We start from the raw sequence: 14337 nt of genomic DNA on the forward strand, positions 1-14337 counted from the left end.
TTAAGAAGCATATATTAAAAGGGATAGTCCACTCAAACATGGAAATTCTGTCATCATTTACTCACCCTCATGTCCTTCCAAATCTGACTTTCTTCTGTGGAACATCGTTATATGGACAAAAAATACAATGGAAGTCAATGTGAACCGAAACCGCTTGGTTTCCAACATTCTTTAATATATCATCTTTAATGTTCCACAGAAGGAAGAAAGAAAGTCCTCTACCTCAAATTGAAAAGGAGTGTAAGTGATACTTCTTTTAAAAAACGCAATGTTAATTTAATGAATTATATTTATTAAAGCTCCAGTCCGTAACTTTTTTAAGTTAAAAATAATCCAAAATAATTACTGCCAGTGGTCAAAACTATCTGCTTGCCATAGCTAGATTTAAAACGGTTAGCTTGTAATAATGATTTTAATTCCGGTGGTACTGGTGGGTTTCCGCGGGAAATTCGAGCATGTCTTTGCGTCATGACGTCACACCCGTACACATAAAGAAGGAGTTTCGGCTAGCCGGCTATACTGCGCGTGACGAGATGTTTAGATGTATAGGCTTTTCTCGCAGCACTTTACATTATTAAACTTATGGCATCCAGAAAGATCCAAACAACAATCATCAGTGTCAACTGGAGATTCAGCAGTTATAAAACCCAAAAGACTTCGTACTTCGGATTTAAGGTGGCTAGAGAAAGAGAAAGAAACCGTCTCATGCGAACACAAGGATTTAAACATCGGCGGGGCTTTTGAAAAGTGCGTGAACTCCGTGTTTTGAAGGGGTTCAAAACGGAAGAAGAGACGGCCTTTTTCTGCTGAACAAGTAAGACATTTCAATAGTTCAATCGTGTAACAGTACGTTTTCTTAATTCACACAGTTATGGAATTTCCTTTGTTGTGCCTTTCTCGTTTTGCTATTATGGAGAATATGAATTCTGAACTACGCAGGTAACCATAAAACACATTAAATTTAACATTAGTCACGCAATGCTGATGTTGTTAACATGAACAATTTGAGAACAAAGTAGGCTATAATTTGCACGGTTGCTGTAAATCGCGTTGATTAAATCTAACGAAGCTTATCATGTCGAATGCTTTACCCCCTTAGTTGGTCAGAACAAAAATGGATTTTACTTGTTCAGAAGGCATTTTCTTATGAAAATTCTTATGTTGGTCAAACTTTCAAAAAGTTAATCTGTGATTCTGGATGACAGTATCCACACAGCGCGGTGACTGACAGCAGCACTCGCCTCAAAGCACTGTGTTCATCCGCGCTGTTTCATGCCGATTTACAACCCACGTAAAGATGATAATTCCGCGAATCACTGCAGCTACAGATTTCGAACAGAGAGATGGCGACAAAGAGGAAAAGATACGGACTGCAGCTTTAATTTGCTTTTATACACCAGTTCAATAAACAAGAAGTTAACTTTGAGTAACTTACATTTTTGAAACGATATTGGCAGTTATTTTTTTCTATTCTTGCTCTGCCAACGGAAACATTTCCAAACAATCAATGAATCTGTGTTTTTGAACAAATCGGATGAGTGAATGATTCAGTGACTCGCTCATCGTCACCACTAATGCACAAGCTGTTAGTGAGTGATACAAACATGTGAAAGCTCCAATAATTGCAGTTAATTAATCAGCATATCATGAAATTAATCAGCATATCATGGAATTAATTCGTTTTACATTTTAATGGAAGCCCTGATTTAAAGCCAAGAGTGTTTTTGTTGTTGATGATGAATTCAGTTAGTCTCATTGGTGACAATTTTATTGAGGTTTCATTATGCCAAGATAGCACTTATAAATCTGAGCAAAAACATATGTAAGAGGAAGGAGGTTGAGGGAGAGAGCGGAAGCAGATTTAAACAGCAGATAGAGATGAATGGATTGTGTGTGTGGTGAGAGAGGAGGGAGAGATGGATAGCAGCTGGAGAGGGAGGGAGATGACTTGAACTGAACTAAAGAGCGATTGAGGAAGATAAATGGCCTGATGTAATTCACTTTATGTATCACTCCATCAAACCCTGCACTGCCGTCTAATCAGATCCAATCAAATTCTGTCAAGATGAGTTACATCCAATAAGAAGCTGTGTTTGGGCATCTTATGAAGTGCCAATGTCGTACATAACTAGAGAGGCTGTATAACTATGCATTTATTTTAGTGGTCAGCTGATATTGATTTTTCAGTGGCAGATGCTGATATCTAGACTCCAGGGTTGGAGATGTAATGCCTACTATATATATACAAATGTAAATATATACTAAACTGCCATTAAAAGATTCGGAAACACTATTTTTATGTTTCTGATTATCTAATGTTGTAGACATGTTTTATTGTAAATAAGAGATACAGAAACTAGCTTAAATAAACATTAATTTCATACAGTTTAATGAACTCAATTAAAGAAAAGAAACTATAAATGTTTAAAAACTGCCAAATATTGACCGATTAATCAGCTTTGACCTATAGATATCAGTAAACGATTAATGTCTTAGCAGTTGTGTAGATTTCATTATATGCAATGACATGTATGTTTCATAAAGTCCATTTCTTTTTGTTTTATACATTCACAGGTATTACTGTGCTACTCTCATTAACAGTCTTCATGTTGTTGGTGGCAGAGATCATGCCAGCAACCTCAGACTCCATCCCGCTAATAGGTAAAGCATGCATGTCCATTTTTTTGCATATTTTAACATATTTTTAACGCACATATTTTTCCTCTGTATTTTATACAGTATATTTTAGAATGTCTGCCCCTAGTTCATTTGCAAATAAAAACACCGGGCTTTGAATATATTAGTCGTTATGCGAGTCTTTGAACTTAATGATATGTAAAATTTAGTGCACAAGGATGTATAGTTTGTGTGTGCTCAGATCCACACACTGCACCACTGAATAATAAATTGATCACTATTCTGTATCATGGCCAAAAGCCCTGGTCTTGGCAACCGTATGCTTGGCTTCTCATAGTAATTTGCAACATGAATCGTAAAAGATTGTTAACTGGAAATGATGGGCAGGTCAGGAGAGAGAAGCAGGAGAAACATAAAAATGAAACAGACCTAGACATAGAGATGATCCTCCATGAAAAAAAAAAAAAGCAATTCACCCCACATTCTCTTTTCCCATCCTCTGGTTTATAGGCCCTCGGAAGCCGCAAAGATGTAATCTTCAGAAATGCGTTTGCTGGAAGAGTGTTCACCCACCGCGCTTTGTCTCTCCTGTCTGCTTCCCCCTCTCCTTTATGATTGAGTTTTTATGGTTCACTCATCTGTTCCTCATTCTCCCTTTCTTCCCTGCGCCACTCTTTTATAATCAATGCCCCTTTTTTGTTACATTTGCCCTGGTTTTTGCTAGTATGACTGGATGATAATAAGTTATTCTGCTAAGAGAGTAATAAATGAAAGGTTTATGCATACCATATTCTCTTCCTTTCTCTCTTTGTCTCTCTCTTAGGGCAGTATTTTGCCAGTATAATGATCATTGTTGGAATGTCAGTTATTGCGACTGTGGTTGTGCTCCAATATCACCATCATGACCCCAATGGAGGGAACATGCCAAAATGGGTATGTCTACTCACACACTAACACATACTGTACATACACTGTGCCTGAATTCACAAATGCTTTTTTTTTTTTCCTTTAAGCAAGCAACAATGTCTCACATGTCAGTTGCACTGAAAGCAGTAATTTACTTATTCAATGATAATAGAGATAAAGCCAACAGAAGGGGGACTAAATGAGTAATTGGATGCAGATGGATATAGATCTGCAATCTGTCTGCGCTGATGAATGACCGTATTTGATCGTATTCTGCAAGCCAATTAGCAGCTCAGCTGATGTGCCCCGGTCCCGCTGATCGAACCCCATTCACTCACAAAGCCAAATGCAACAACAAGAGGAAGCTGACAGGTGTATTTACTCAATGAGACTAACATCAATTCTGCATCAAAACTAGATTTTTACATGTTTCTGAAGAAAATGTGAGTGGTCTCAAGTGCCTATATGCACCTACCGTTCAAAAGTTTGGGGTCGGTATATTTTTTAAATGTTTTTTTAAAAGTCTCTCATGCTCACCAAGGCTGCATTTATTTGATTAAAAACAGTAATATAGTGAAATATTATTACAATATTAAAGTTTTCTATTTTAATATATTTTAAAATGTACTTAAAGGGACACTTCACCCATTTGCATTAAGCTTTCCATTGTTAGAAACCCAGTCATTCTATTGAATGGTCGTGCAACACTCTCTCATTTTCCCCTGAGACGAGAGAAATCCACTATTTACCTTTTTCACTTCCTCCTACAATGACGCAAAAATCGTCATTTTACGTCATTGTAGGAGGAAGTGTAAGAGGGGGGGATTTCTGTAAAGACTACAAGCACTAGTTCCCACCCTTTCAAACCCGCCCATAGGGGGTTGGACCTAATGCGCTAACAGAGCTATCACAGATCAATGGGTGGGACTTACCTTGTAGATACTGAAATCAATATCAGCCATCTTGTTTATAAGCTAAGCTAACAAGCGCTGTGGAGATAGGAAGTTATGACAATGACGGAAGAAACTAAACATGATTTGGAAGAAGAGGATTTTGAAATTCTGCTGCTCGAATCCGATGTTCGTGGCTATTTTTACGAGCCGCAATATAGTGAAGAGCAGCTGAGGCTGATGGAGGAACAGGAGGCGGCTGCTGCGGCTTCTGCAGCCGAGTCAGAAGACCTGTAGGCCTGTAGCGGACGAGGAGCCGGGAGTGGCTAGAGCTGGGCGGACTGCTGGTGCCTGTGCTCTCGCTGTGCGCTGCGGACACAGATAGAGTCCGTCTGCTGCAGAGAATTTCAACGATGGCAATTTCTCCTGGACGAAATCTCTGAATCAGACGAGCACACGGACGTTTGTGTTGTGATGTGAAGCATCCTAGTTTCGCACCGTATATGTTCTGACTAGGGATGGCCCGATGCCGATACTGGCATCGGGCCGATACTGTCCTAATATACTCGTACTCATAAAAATTAGCCGATACCACGCACCGATACCACGTACATTTTGCAAAACGAAACTGGCCGCCGCGAGTGCTTTGACGAGGTGAACTGAGGCATAGGAAAGTATAATGTCGGCGGTTTGGGCTCATTTAAAGATAAGGGATGATGACAACAGCAAGGCAGACTGTGAGTTATGTTCAGCTAAGGTGTCGAGAGGAGGGAAAGAAAGTACATCGTTTAACACCAGCAATCTAATTAAACATCTGAAGACGAATCATAGATCTGATGGCCGAGCGCGCGCGCGGGCGGTAATGCACTCACTCTGTGTGTGCGGGTTACGGGAGAATAAGGGTCAATGACATGACATGTATTTTTTGTGTCCAAATGCATTATTTTCCTAAAAAGAATTTGAATAAATACATGTCATATATCAAATGGATCTACAATATCTCCTTTATAAGAAACCCTCTTCATTTTATTGAAATTCAATAGATTTTTTTAGTTTTGGTGTTTGAAAGACCAAAAATGTCAGGTGGTGCGACCGTCCGAACGTACAAGCAGAGAAAAAAACTGCAATAAAAAGGTTAATTTTCTCAATAAAATTCTTAATCAAATAGTTTGGCATGATTTTATGTTAAATTCCTTATAAATGAGGGGAAATAGTGTATCGGTCCTATTTCAAAACTATTCTATTACTTAAACAACTTTTGTCCGAAAAATTTACTTCTACCAATGTCAGGGAGGGCGACCGACATAAAAATCCAATTTTATGCAATGTTCCTTTAATAAAACCATGTGATAGCATATGACATCACACAGAAGACCCCAAAGGACCCCTTTGATGCAGTAACAAGGTTAATCACCCTCCCATAAATATTAGATAATTTGACATTTTGGAGTAATGATGAGGTTGATTCAAATGATCATGTCAGGTGGTATGACCCCTGGAAAACTTTGAAAATGTGTTGTTATTATAAAAATGTGTATTGGATTTAGAAAATGTATGTATAACCTTGAGCACGTGGTCAAACATTTGTATAGGTGTCCAAGTTAATGCCTGTTAGATTTGAATTGAGTTTGAAATGTCAGGTGGTGTGACCAATATGTCAGGTGGTGTGACCAATATGTCAGGTGTCGCGACCAGAGTTACAGTTAAACCAACTAAAAAAAGTCATGTTAATTCACGTTTTTGAATATATTAAATACATTTTAATAAATATATAAAGCTTTTAATTTGTTTAAAGGTGTGATCTACATATGCATATATATATTTTTTTGTTTTATTATGGTATGGGTGACAATTAAAAGAGCACATTGTCCATCTTAAAGTCCTATTCTTCAAGAATATAGGACTGTATAACCGACATTGATACTAACACAATTGCATCTTTAAATTAATCTATTTTAATTTGTTTTTGTATACTGTGTATGTCATTATCAAGCAAGGATAAAACAGCACGACTGAGAGCTTGTTTAAAAAGTGATCCAGTTGCAAGGGCAGAGTACATTGTAAAAATATCTAGATAAATTACAACTTAAGTTAATATGGTGTTCTGTTATTTTTTGTGGTAATTACAGTTATTACTTGTTAATAATACATACTTTATAGCAGTGTCATACAGAATTACAGAAGAGACCATTACATAATTAACAAACCACTACCCATTCTATTCAATATTTAAACTAAAATAATTTATTTTACAAATGATATAGTACAGGTGAAACTCAAAAAAAAAAATTATATCGTGCAAAAGTTAATTTATTTCACTAATTCAACTTAAAAGGTGAAACTAATATAGACTCATTACATGCAAAGTGAGATATTTCAAGCCTTTGTTGGGGTTTTCATAAGCTGTAAGCCATAATCATCAAAATTATAACAAATAAAGGCTTGAAATATCTCACTTGATGAGATGATCAAATGTTTTCATAACATGCTGTATTGTTTTGCACTTTCTTGTTAATGAAATTTAATTATATGATGGAGATACACTATAAATTGGTCAGAGGATTAAAATAAAAAAGCCAATTGAAACCCGAATTAAATTAATTGACATATCTTTCTTTTTATTTTGTGAATATCAATCATTATTGATCACAACGTCAGGTGGTGCGACCGGTCATGGTCAGGTGGTGCAACCAGCAAATTTACATTTAAATGTTTCAATTCCCACTGCAATTGCAAAATGAAGTAAGCAATATAACTCTAAACCTTTATATAATGTATACAAAAAATTGTTACAGTTAAAAACAAAACATAAAAATTTCTTATGGAAAAATGGGTGTTTGAACACAGAAAAGCAGCCGTTTATATGATTTGGAATAAAAGGGCAATAAATAAAGAAATGGAAAGGAAATTTACCATGTGACATGCATTTTAGACACTACAACGATTCATATTTACAAGTCTCAGTAGTGCTAAGTACATTAAATGTATATTATTTTAAATTAATATATGGTCGCACCACCTGACATTTTCTGGGTGGTAAAATCAGAAATCTTGTTTAATAATGAATTAATGCTGCCTAAAATGCTTTAAAACCAATATGAATCAACACCATACATTTTTTTGGACATAAAAATGCATTTTAATACTGTTTTGCTTAAAATATATTTTTTTTCATCTTGAAAATCTTATTTGTCATTGACCCATAAAACGATTCGCGGGACTCCCGCAAACTAGAAATATCTATGAATAAAACATAAAAACTAAAAGATTTTTATTCATCTCTTGCAGAAAAGCAACAAGAACAACTACAACAAAATAGAAACGATTTACAGGACAGAGTTTCTATTCATAACATGGTTACAGCGTTGAGCGATGTAGCCAATCACAGACATATGTGTTGATTTCTGGAACGCAATGGCCAATCAGAAGCATTTAAGATAGACTCCCCTCACTGCTCAAAACGGACTTTTTTGTTCAGTGCTGAATTCCGTATGCTGGCAAAGTGTGGATATTATGAAAGATTGATTGTGCAGTCAGCTTCATTGATAATAACAGAGATGTGTGAGATCGCGATGAACTGTCAGCTTTTAGGATTTATTAAGGGAGCGCACTTTGCGCGCATTCAGTCATGCCAGACCATACACGCAGTAGCCTGCTTGCTTTTATGTTAAATTAACAGTGGTTTGTGTGTTAATACATTTATTATTTTACTAATTTTTATTTATTTTTAGACTTGTTAAAACAAGCAGAGAAGAAAATAAAAACAGTCTTCTAACATGTGTTCTAAAATAGTCGTCTTCTCTTCTGGGAGCCTATTACTTTTGCGGTAGAAATATCGGTATCGGTACTCGGTATCGGCAAGTACACAAATGTAAATACTCGTACTCGTATCGGTTTGAAAAAAAATGGTATCGGGCCATCCCTAGTTCTGACTGAACATCCAGGTATCATGCAATAATTCACCATATAGAAAGAAATACAAACGAGGAGTATTTCACTAATGAGTTTGCCAATGTAACGGGTTCGTTGTTGTGGGAAGAAGGAGGCGGGAACCGGCAAACATTTAAACATTTTAATAGTAAAATAAACAAATACAAAACAAAAGTATAAGCCAGCTGGCCACACACAACAGAAACAAACAAAACATAACATAAAATCAGGCCTGTTCCTTTAATGCCTCCGCTCCTCCGTGAGCGATATGAGACCGCTGCGTCTCACAGGTGTCATTCATTATCACTCACGCGCCGTCCTCTTACGTCCCTCGCCCTCGTCCTGCTCGCCACAGCCAACTTACTAGACATTTTGTGTGAAATGAATTTCAAACTATTTTGGCAGCTAGCCTTGTAGACGGAAGAGTGATTTCTTTTCTCTGATGTTTGCGCTGTTCTGGATTAGTGGGAGTGGCTTGCGGAGCTGTGCAATGTGTTGCATTGTGGGAGTTGTTGTCTTACATACAAATGCGCCCAAAAGTTATTTTCTGTCTTTTCTCGGTCAAGAGGGCACCAAATTCAAAATTTCTTTTACATTTCGACTACATATATGACCCACTTTCAATAAAGATTAATGTTGAAATGGGTGAAGTGACCCTTTAAGTCCTTTGATAGCAAAGCTGATTTTTCAGCTGCTGTTACTCCAGTCCCTCCTGCGTAACATGATGCTTCAGATATCGTTATAATATGCAAATGTGATGCTTAAGAAACAATGTTTTACTGCTTAATATTTTTGTGGACATCATTATACTTTTTTCAGGATTACAGGATGAACAGAAAGTTCAAAAGAACAGTTTGCAACATCTTTATTGTCACTTTCATGGCTCGTTTCCACCGAGCGGTACGGTACAGTACAGAACAGTATGCAATTATTTCCATTTCAATTGTCAGAAGTTGTGAATGGTACCAAAATACCATACTGTACCGTGCCTCTTTTTTTGGACCCTTCTGTTGGGTCACCTAGCACAGTAGTCCGGTACCTAAAGAGTGGAGCTAGACTCACTGCAGAACGTTGATTGTTTGACAGGGAATCCTAACTTGCGCGTGCTACAAGGGGAATGACAACACGAGAGGTGCCATTTTTTTCAGCTGTGTTTTTCCTTGCAGCCTGCAGCCTTTGCTCAAACAAAGCTTGTCTTCTTCTTGTGACAAACAGCCACATGCCGCGAAGCGAGAACAAGATCTGCTGTATGTCCTCTATTGTTGTTTACTGTGCTGCTTTCTTCTTCGCGCGAGAATGACGTCGATCGCTACTTTCACAGGCATACACCACGCCTGTCAAGCAAGGGTACTGTTGCCATTGGAAACGCAAGCCGGATCAGGGTTTACCGTCCTGAATCGTACTGTACCACTCGGTGGAAATGAGCCATTAAAAAAAAAATTATACTGGCCTTAAACTCCCCATAAGTCTATGGAATTTTTCCAGCAGCAGACAAAAATTACATGCCTCATTGCTTAGAAAAGTAATAGCACATTCTTAGCCACACGAGTTGAGGATTAATACTGGAGGTTAGAGGTTTATTTAAACCCTAACTCAAGGTATGAGCAATAATAATAGTGATGTGCTTTCCGTAGCATAACGTCCTAGGATCCTCTCCTGGGATCAGCTTTTAACAACATTCACACCCAATACTCGGCATGTGTAGTTATTTAAAATGTCCATCAGGACTTTCTCTGAACAACCTGGAAAAAGCAATGCTTATATAAGAGCAATGGAACCTTGTAATCTTACGATGTAAAGAACTAAAAAGAGATGCAGTTCAGAAGAAGATGCTAAAAAGGAAGGCTAAAGTGGATACTGATCGGGGAAAGATGTTTTTGCAACACTTGTCAAACCCTCAAGGGCTTCTAGACTTGTATTTATAGAAGAAAATAAAAGAGAAACTCATTCAAGACTGTCTAGACTAGAGTGTGTTAGTAATACCTGTTCTTTCATTACATATATTCTGCAAGGTCTTTAATACTGCACTAGTGGCACTAATTTTGTTTATGTAGCCAAACATGCATTGGGTGATCTTTTAATACACCAAAATATGTGTGAAGATGCCAAAGAAGGACCTAGTTGCTTAAACTGCAGTTTTTCTGCAAATGATAGCAGTGCCAACCCCTGTAGTCGTACATTTTTCCATGCTTTATGCATCTCCTTAGCCAGGACTTGGCAGTACAACTGAATAATTCCAGCTTGTCACCTCTTTATCTCTCTCTGTGTCATAGTACTTGCTGTCATATGTTGCTGTTTTACAACAACTTTCTGTCCAAAACTTCTCTTCTCTTGACTCAGCAGACACTAACTAGTGTTCAGAAAAAAATTTGCATGGATTTGCTTTATTTTTTGCACAGACTGTGCTGTATCCTTTTGTTTAGACTGTACGTGTAGAGCATATGCAATATATAGTTAAAAATGGCTTGACGCACTGCTGTGAAATGCATGCTTTCTCATACATGCATAAAATTGCCAGCTTACATTTTGCTGGAGGGGATTTTACTTTTAAATATTCAAAGCTAATGTTGTTTACTGAGAAAACAGGAAATGGGGGAAATCTGATTTGGTTTTAAAAGTTGGTACCGTAGGGGAATAAGTAAGATTGGAGATTTATATAAAGATAATATTCTTTTAGCTTCAGGGAAAAAATGTGATATCTCCCAATCTCATTTTTTAAAAATATCTCCAATTACAGTTTTATTAATTCAGCATTGATTAAATAATCCTTACAGTATCCACAACAACTACCAACAATGAAACTAGTAGCACTAAAAAACCCATATGGTAGATGGCTTTTATTTGATTTATTATCAATTTTAACGCGTTAAACTCTTAATTGCATGCGCTAATGTGTTCATTTTGATAGCGCTAATAAATATATAAGAAAATGTGTTGTATGTTTGTATTTATTGTATATTTTATTACTCAATGTACAAATGTGTGTAAAAATGTTTATACAACACCATTGCCCATTCTCTTTTACACATTTCTCCCTCTTCATCTTCCTTCTCTTAGGTTCAGGTAGTTTTGCTCCAGTGGGTGGCCTGGTTTTTACGCATGAAGCGTCCAGGTGAGGGCGAAGACCCTGAGCGGCCTCCTTGTGCCCCCCACTTACGACGTTGCTCTTCAGGTTCCCAGAGCGGCAGCCTGCCAAACGCACCCGGTTCCGCCTCTGCAGATCTCCATCACCACCACACGTCCTCAACGCTCCACCCGCTTCATCCCCAGAGTCTCCTTCAAGCCGCCGGGCACACCCACCATCTCCACAACCAGACCAACAGCGCCAACAACAACGGCAACCTGCTCTACATCGGATTCTCCAGTCTGGACGAAGCTTCGCCGCCATCCTTGCTCGTTGAGTCCGTGCAGAGAAACAGCATGTCAGGCGTCCCGCGATCTGCGGTGGTGTCGCCCCCAGCGGTAGGCTCCAGTCCGCCACCTCACCTGCCCTCACAGTTCTGCAGCCCTCCACCGCCTCCCACGCCCAATCTGGAGGCCACGGGATGTCCGAGCACGGTGTCCGGTGGTGGCGGAGGCTGTTCTTGCTCGGGGACCAGTGGCGGAGGAGACCCACAGCTTCAGGCTATTTTAGAAGAGGTGCGCTTTGTTGCAGATAGGTTTCGCGGACAGGACGAGAACGACAGCGTGGCCGAACAGTGGAAGTTTGCTGCAGCTGTAATTGACAGACTTTGTCTGGTGGCGTTCAGCGTTTTCAACATCATCTGCACCATCTCCATTCTTATGTCGGCACCTAACTTTGTGGAGGCAGTTTCTAAGGACTTCATCTGATTGCTGTGTCGAAAGAGAATGTGCAATCGGGAAACTTGGGTTTGACCGCAATTGGGAAGTATTCTTCTCTTCAAAACAGTGACTCAGCTTTTTTTTCCCAAGACTGTGATTGGAATAATGCAAGATCCCAAGGTCTGAACTGAGAATGCTTCTGATTGGCTAATGTCCTGGAGATTTAAGGCCCACTCAGACATCTCAGACTGAACTTTGTTGTTGGAACGCTAACGACCTTCACCGAAAGGTGTTTGTAAATGACAAAGGGGTTGGTTCGCTATATGGTAAAATGTTCGGCTATGGAATGAATGAAAAGCGAAACATAAAAAAGTGAAAATACTGCTTAATGACCTTTCAACTGTGTCAAACGCCTCATAACCCGACATGAACCTCTGAGGAATGGCCAGTCGTGTTACTCAAACTTGTGTGACATTGTACATCTAACATCTAGCACAGTACAAAACTTCTCTATGATGTCAAAATATATTTTGGTAACGTTCATCCATGAGTAGGCGAGGAGAGAGGGAGGAAAGGAGCAGACAAGACAGAGGGAAATATTGATACTAGTGGCAGACGTGCAGTGAATGGCTTGTATGAACCCAGATCAAAAATTCTCTTCTGAAAAAAATGAAAAAGGCGCTTGTTTCAAGGACAGATGAGAGATTTGGAGAACTGCTGGAGGGTTTGAGTGGTTCAGTTAATGGAGAGATACAGAAGAAGTGAGAGATGGAATACCCTCCTGACGCGGACAGAGATGTAGACCGATGGAGAGATTAGGGCCTCACAGGAAGATGAGGCACGAGCAGAACAAGGGTAATGAAAGACAAAATGAGACAGAGTGTATTAGAGAAAGAGACACAGTCAGCGCAAAACGAAAGAAGGATGGGCTGAAGAAGTGGATCAGACAAGTGGATAAGAAAATGAAAGAGTGATAGGGGAATTAGAGAGGGATGGACAGAAACAGACAGAGAAGGCGGTCGGTGGTAAGTGAGACTCAGCAACATTTACTGGCAAGAGAAAGTAAGGCTTCACTGTTGGAGAGAAATAGCACATCACGCCCCAAAAAGCCAAACAGTGAGTGCATCCGTCACAAAACAGATAAGAGAAAAACACAATGCAGAAAGGAAGTGGGGGAGAGAGTGTGGGAAGAAAGAGTGATAATCCTCTGAGACATACTGGAGAAATGGCACAAAGACAGTGGAGACATGGGTAGAATCTTATATCTCCCTTCCTCTTTCCCATCATCTCTGTGAAATGACAGACGGTGTGAGGTGTTCTCAAACAGCAGAGATGATCTTCTGAATATCTAAGTAGGTGCAGAGCCACAACCATAGTAACTGTGCCCTGATTATCTACTGTCACTTCAAGATGCAGTAAGCGATTTTTGAAAAACGCTGTTGAAAAGTGGATCGGACCGAGCACCAAAACACACTTTTAGCCAATTAGCACTAAGGGGCGTATACACGCATGATGGGGGTGGACAGAGAGCACAGTGTATAAGACAACGACTATAGAAAAAACACAATAGAGGAAAAGGCCAGGGGAATATAACTTTAAAAAGAAAGGTTACATTCAGGCAAGAGGAAAGACCCATATTAATATCGGATAAGCTTTCCAGCGCCGGAGAGATCTAAGGTGGAAGGCCTGAAAACGGAAGAAGAGGTTGCTTTATTTCTTCTTGATACGTGAGTAACGTTGGTTTTGCTGTGTTTCACAGAACTAAGATATGCTGTCTTTTGCTTGAATATTCTCGTGTCATCTTCGATGGTTTGTTTATTTGCATTAATATTATTATTATTATTATTATACGCCTGGAATGTCTAAACCTCCTCCACCGTCCGTTTCAAGCATCGGCTCCCAAAGTGTGTCTGAAAAGTGATATACTCCTAATATATGATCTTTTGGTTCCCCTTTTACTGATCGCTATAACCTGTTTATGAAAACATTTTGTTTTTTGGGATGGAAGGGTTGACTTTGCCATCGGAGGAGTAGAAGAGCTAAATTACAATTAGACATTCGAGCTGAATTATCATAGTATCACAAATTGCTTTAATTTATTGATGACATCCGGGGGGCAGGCACATCGGCAGATTCCGCCATAGTCGCTGCCTGTGTTGCATAGCGTGTACGTGAATGTGGGGGTGGAGAC

General features: G+C 39.0%; 1 protein-coding gene across 2 annotated transcripts in view; it reads left to right on the top strand.

The window, feature by feature from the left end:
• The window catches only part of chrna11 (cholinergic receptor, nicotinic, alpha 11), a 31569-nt gene extending 18914 nt beyond the window's left edge, over positions 1 to 12655 (top strand). For both annotated transcript variants that reach the window (XM_056268418.1, XM_056268417.1), the window contains 3 exons: positions 2575 to 2661; positions 3461 to 3570; positions 11421 to 12655. In XM_056268418.1, coding sequence (XP_056124393.1) covers positions 2575 to 2661; positions 3461 to 3570; positions 11421 to 12194 — 971 coding nt within the window. In that variant the 3' untranslated portion in view covers positions 12195 to 12655. The remainder of the gene's footprint in view (positions 1 to 2574; positions 2662 to 3460; positions 3571 to 11420) is intronic.
• Positions 12656 to 14337: the final 1682 nt, after the last annotated feature.

This window comes from Rhinichthys klamathensis, unplaced genomic scaffold (assembly GCF_029890125.1).
Source record: "Rhinichthys klamathensis goyatoka isolate OS25496 unplaced genomic scaffold, OSU_Roscu_1.1 h1tg000271l_1, whole genome shotgun sequence".
In the NCBI taxonomy this organism is placed as follows: Eukaryota; Metazoa; Chordata; class Actinopteri; order Cypriniformes; family Leuciscidae; genus Rhinichthys; species Rhinichthys klamathensis.